General features: G+C 36.6%; 1 protein-coding gene across 1 annotated transcript; it reads right to left on the reverse strand.

Moving 5' to 3' along the window:
- Positions 1-3,320: 3,320 nt before the first annotated feature.
- LOC109237149 (GDP-mannose transporter GONST4) lies at positions 3,321-5,314 on the reverse strand. The gene is made up of 2 exons (XM_019403409.1): positions 4,973-5,314; positions 3,321-4,674 (listed from the first exon to the last, which is right to left on the reverse strand). The coding sequence occupies exon 2, from the start codon at positions 4,579-4,581 to the stop codon at positions 3,532-3,534; it is 1,050 nt and encodes a 349-aa protein (XP_019258954.1). The 5' UTR covers positions 4,582-4,674; positions 4,973-5,314; the 3' UTR covers positions 3,321-3,531.
- Between the last annotated feature and the right edge of the window lie 951 nt (positions 5,315-6,265).

Below are 6,265 nucleotides of genomic sequence, written 5' to 3' on the forward strand. Positions count from 1 at the left end.
GCTTAACGAGGGTTTCATGTATTAGAAATGGCCTAAGGCCCTTCGAATCCTAGTTTGATAAGCTTTTCCAATTCTAGAAGCAATTTTTTTTCAAAAAAAAAAGGGACTTTTTTTTTTTTTTTTAAAGTTGAAGTGTTTGACCAAGTTTTTGGAAGAAGAAAAAATACTTTTGAGGAAAAGCAGAAAAAAGTAATTTCTCTCCAAAAAGTACATTTTGAAAAGCATTTTTGAGAAAAATATACTTAGAAGCAATTTTTAAAAGCTTGGCCAAACACTAATTGCTGCTCAGAAGTGTTTTTCAAATTTATTAGCCAAACACAAACGTAAAAATTGCATGGGGCACCCTATTTGGGCGCCCCTTTTTAACCTGTAGCTGCTTTATTTTTGTTTGCACCCGTACCCGTTTTTTTTGTCAAAAGCCTTTTAAAAGACTATTTTGCCCTTCTTTATTAAAAGACTACTTTCTCTCCAAGTTTACGCTAGTCCTCTATGTTAAAACTGAAATTTTCTCAAAGGAAGCTAACAGTACACCTATGTTAAGGAACAATGCAAAGTCGTTAAGCACGTTTTAGGACTTTTCAGAACCAAAAATGGAGGAAAAGTTGATTTCATCACCTATAAATTCACTTTCAAAATTTTCTTTTTTTCTAGCACTACAGAAGGATGATCTTAAAAAGCCTTTGCCATTATCTCTTTATAGTGAACATGCATGGAAGAATTCACTGGAAAGAGAATCTTCATCTTTTTCATGATTGATTATACCTGTGATTGCACGTTCCCACGGTGTCGAAATATACTGCGAGCCGTTTTGTAACTGGTGAACTTCAGCTTTAGGAGCTGAAGTTTTTGTTTTTGTAACTGGTGAACTTTGTTTGTAACTGGCGAACTTCAGCTCTAGAGCTGAAGTTTTTGTTTTGTGACTGGCGAACATCATCTCTAGAGCTGAAGTTTTTGTTTGTAACTGGCGAACCTCAGCTTTAGAGCTGAAATTTTTGTTTGTAACTGGCGAACTTCAGCCTTCTTAGAGTTGAAGTTTTAACTGAATTTTCATATGATTCGAAAGTTGAAAGAATTAGATGGAAATACAGGTGCTCACTAACTTATGTAATCATCTTGGTCGGATTCCTCCAATTTGGTATACTTCTTAAATACCAAATTGATGAACTAAAAGGTTTCTATCTCCACAACCCATGTCAATTACTGGAACATTTTCACAATCAGCGACTTCAGAAAGGAGTGGCCTATCAGATTGAGGGCGAATATAACTTTGAGGGATAGTAGAGTGGCGGATTCCACTGGACAGAACTCAGCATATGAAAAAAGGGATTTTCGGAAGAGGTCTAATGGTCATATTATTACGGATTTTTTGTTAGTTGGCTACGAAATCAATAGTTTTTAAAAATAGGGTACAGGTTAAAAGGTGGCATAAATATAGGGTATGGCTGCAAATCCCCCAACACAAACTGCTTCTCACTAAAAGTACCTTTGAGAAAAAAATACTTCTCAATATAAGCTTATTTTGCAGCTTGGCCAAACATGCTATCATTCTTTAATTTGTTTTTCTTTTCTCGTCGATTTACTAGTTTCTCTATTTCCTCCTGACCAATTTGAAAATAAAATGAGTCATGTTAAGTGTTCATATTTTACCTAATACACGTACATCCTGTCCACTTACTATACCTTCTTTTTAATTAAAAGGCTTAAAAGATTAAACTTAAAAAGTACTACATCCATCCCGGATTAAATTTCCACCTTTTGCATTTTATTTCATCAAATAAAATATAAATTTCCAGCTCCTACCTTAAGGTCCAGTAAATTGGTAAGTTTCTTTATCCTTGGGTTAAACATTTGTCAAAAGAAGTTTAGCAGGAGCAAAATCAAGAATTTCAAAACATCTGAGCTGAGCTAAACGTTTTCAAGAAAAGTTTAGGACAGTCAGCCCGAGAAATTTTACACAACAACCGCTACTAGATGTATTAGGCTATTTACTTGCTTAAACAAATCACTTATCTCCAACAACTCCTCCAACTTTGTCTCTCTCCCCATCACTCTCCCCCTTCTCTTTTACTTCTGTAACTCTCTCTCTCCAAACTCTCTTCTGCTACTATTTCCTCTCTTCCATCTTAATATTTTCCCCCCAACACCCCGAGATACCCTAGCTCCCTCTAACCAAAAACGCCACCTTACAATTCATTTTTCAGAAAAGTTCTGGCACAAATACAGCACGCAATACTAACACATATTGGAGGGGGGCCATTCTCTATTGTTATCTTTCCCCCCTTATCTCCTTCTGAAAATGAATAACTTTAGCAAACATTCGCTCAAAAGGAAAAACAATAAATACCAATTACCTCTTCTATAGAAGCAACACCAGCCATTCACCAACACAAAACCAACCCTTCACCACAGAGATATTCTACTCTCAAATTAACACCAACATTGTCCTTGCTGAGGGGTTCTACTTTTCTTTTCTTTTTTCTGCTCAAGCTATGCTCATTGAGGAACTGCTCTAAAAGACCAACAACGCTTGAGACATGCAAAATTCTTAAAAATGCTCAACATAAGCTAAGGTTAATGCATTCAGTATAAGAGTGCATGATATGTCATTCTTTGCTGATTTTTTTCCAAACAACAAAGTTAACGGTCCAATCTTGAGAAAGAGAGACCCTTCTCTGCAGACTTAGCTCATTTCCTTTCAGATTTGGTCTCCTTGAGGAGAAAATTGTTGAATAATACTTTATGCCTGGTTAAGATTACAAAGGGCGGGTAAAGCAAGTTGACAAAATTAGGGAGAATGTAAAAGGACAGAGAGAGAGAATATGGGCCCATAGTCCACTTTCACATAATAAGTTCCTCAAACAAGTATTCCTAATTATATCTCACACATGATAAAATTTCTCAGTCAGCCTAAAGGAAGCAACAACTGGTAGACCAATGCTTCAGCTGAATATATTAGGATACTAGAGACGTGGAATAGAGCTACGGAAAGTATTAACGCAACAAAAAGATTTGATAATTAACTCAAATGCTCCAGAGGAGGTCGTTAACATGGACTAGATAATAAGCCATCTAATATAGTTCCCTCTCCGGGTGACTGATCAGATTGTTGCTTGGTATAGGAATCAAGTAGTTTGACTCATTATCAGTTTTTTTTCTTAGTTAATGAATTCAACCATCACAGCATGACATTTCTTTAAGATATGTCAGAACAAAGTTGAAGATGCAAAGGTTATCTAATTGTGGAGAAAAACAAAACATACATTTCTCTAGGACCTTTGTTAAACTGGACACCGCCAGTTTAAAACAAGAGATAGATGGAATGAAATCAACACGATAGCATGCCAAAAGAAAGGGTGCAAAAACTCACAAATAGTAGTCCAATGATTACTAGTCGTTAATGATAACAAGGCCAATCTAAAAAGCATCTAGCAAAAGTTTGTAAAGACTAGAATAAGATCAAAGTATCGGTAAATAACGCAGTGGGAGGACTAACAATAGCCTCATCAGCAATAGGCACAAATGCCAAAAAGCTTATAGACCAGAAATCTTACCGGATATTCCTTTCTCTTCATCACTATCTCCATAGTTGTGGTGGTCATTCTTATTGTCCTGCTTAGACACAGCAGAATCCCGTTGTGGTGGAGTGGTACTAACACCAGTTACAGATTGCTGATAAAGAACACCTCCAGCAATAGTAAACAACAAGCACATCAAACCAAACGGACTAGCATGCTTATCCCAAATGAGAACATTAATGGCAACTGTCAAGAACTTATTCACCACCCCGGTTACTGTAAAAGCAGTAGCGGAGATTGCTTTCCTTGCAGCAAATCCAAAGAAACTGATGAGCAGTCCAAACACACAGGATAATGAGACTGCAACGAAGGCAACAGGGTTAAACAATGTCCCTCCATTTGATCCCATAGCAATGAACACGTCAACATACTCCCCAGTAATAATCCAAAATAAAGGAGCCATCATCAATGACAACAAATTGTTGTAGAACACGAAGCCCCAAGTATTCAGCCCCAGATTGGTTACCATATGCTTAATATAGACCATCTCGGTTGTAATGGTTACCAAGTACGCAAACGCCCAAGAATAAGCAGTCAGAGTAAAACCTGAATCTGTAGCAACATACCCAACAGCACCTCCCAAAATGACCACCAAAGATAGAAACGTCAACTTTGAAGGGCATGGTTGCTCTCTAAAAGCTGTATCAGCAACAGCAACAAGCAGAGGCGTACAGGATCTAAAGACAATGAAAGTATCCACATTGGCATGGCGCAAAAGATTGGTGTTGGTGAATATTGCCAGGTAAAAAACAAGGGCAGCAGGCAAGAATTTCTTGGCATTCTCCAACGTGAACGGATCATGATGCAACAGCCCAAATTTTCCTAAAAGCCAAACCCCTAAAGCTGAAGTTAGGTATTGCAATGCAGTAAGAAGACCTGGGTAGTTGAAGTTGGTTATAGCAAACTTGTTAATCACAGCAAGCAAGCTGGAACAGAGGGCATATCCAACCACAAGACTGCTGGTAGCATAATATTGCTTCGACGCATCAAATCTGATTGCAGACATTGTATTCACAAGAGCTGTTAAAGGGGTTTATTCTCGTCTGGACCTCAATACAGTGCTTGCATATAAGCAATAGAATAAACGCCCAAAGTTGAGCTGGAAATGCAAATCATATTTGTTTCTTAATGTGAGTGTATTTATCAAGGATTTTTATGCACTAAAACATGAAAATTCAAGAAAGAAGAAAACAGAAAGGACAAACCATAAAAGGAAAGTACAAATTGGGGACCGAGATCGATGAATCTTGAAATGAAACCTATTAATAAGTGAGATATGAATAAAAGAAAAGATCTGATACCGAAACCCAATTCAAGATGGAACAATGAACCTAATCAATAAGCAAAAAAAAAAGGGCAGAAAATAAATGTGAATAGAGATCTCGGAAAAAAGGAACCTGTTTTGCTCCACGTGAATGATCTGAAAAACACTGAGCAGAACTTTCAATGAAAAGATGGATAAATAAAGCTAAAAATGAGAAGGGGAAGAAGAGAAGAACGGGTCCCTGAATAGGGCAGAGAGGTGTGGGTTTTGGGTTGTAGTACCGTACAGTATCAATCTGAATCGGGATTATTGGAGGAAAATAAAGAACAAAATTGCTTTAAATGATAGACCAATGTTTTTTACATGGTAGTCCTTTTACCCACTTCTTGCACCCACTGCAAATTAGTGTGTTCACAAAGTAATTGGATCATCTATCGAGTACACGCATCCAAATAGGTTAGCACGAGCAGGATAAGTTCGCACTTATTATTATTCATTACAACTTGAATGTACATTGAGCATGTTTAGTAATGTAATCACACTCATATTTCACTCCTGCCATTGGGATTTTTGGAAGTTATTCTAGTATATGTCTGCCATTGGGATGTTTTGTATGTGTTCTGCACCCACATGTCTTGGCTAAGTATTTGGGAGGATAAAATTATTTTATTTTATTTTATTTTTATGGAAAATATTTTTTTTAGAAATTGATGTGTTTGTTCAAGACGGAAAATTGCTTTTGAGCATTAACAGAAGTAGTTTTTTTACTTTTTGGAAAAAGTTATAAACTTTATGTTTGAGAGAAAAAAGTATATATTTTTTAATGTAATGATTGTTGATCACATTATCTACTTATTCAATAAAGAAAGAAACCCTGCCCTACTGAAGTCAGGTATTTTCCTATACATATGGAGTATTTCCCTATTTATAATTTGTAGATGGGTGTTTTTATTTTGAATTTCTATATTCTACTATATTACAAGTGCGAGTACATCAGGTGACAACATGTCTGCTTGCCGATGGGGGCATTTTATCCCTTACAGCTCTTGTGCTATCCAAATTTCTATTGTGTCCATGTACTAGCTGACCATGTACTAGCTGACTTGAGTTGTTTAGAGAAAGACTACATAGGTAATTTCGCAAGCCACTCTGACTCCAACCGCTTAAATCTCTACTTTACCAAAATTTTCTCCGCATCTTCCTCTTCGCTTTCTCAAGATTCCCTTCGCTTCTCCGCTGAATTTTTATTTTTTTGCAGGTTGCGCATCAATTTCTACTATATATTGACAAGAGATTGTGGTTTTTGCTGAGTTTTTGCAGTTCTATATTTGCCCTGTCAAGATAATCACAGAGTTGCAAGGTTAGTTTTTCTCTTCTATTTCTTTTTCTTCAACTGTTGTTGGGTTTGGACTGTTTCCTCCAGGAT

The sequence above is a fragment of the Nicotiana attenuata genome, unplaced genomic scaffold (assembly GCF_001879085.1).
Source record: "Nicotiana attenuata strain UT unplaced genomic scaffold, NIATTr2, whole genome shotgun sequence".
NCBI classification, from domain to species: Eukaryota; Viridiplantae; Streptophyta; class Magnoliopsida; order Solanales; family Solanaceae; genus Nicotiana; species Nicotiana attenuata.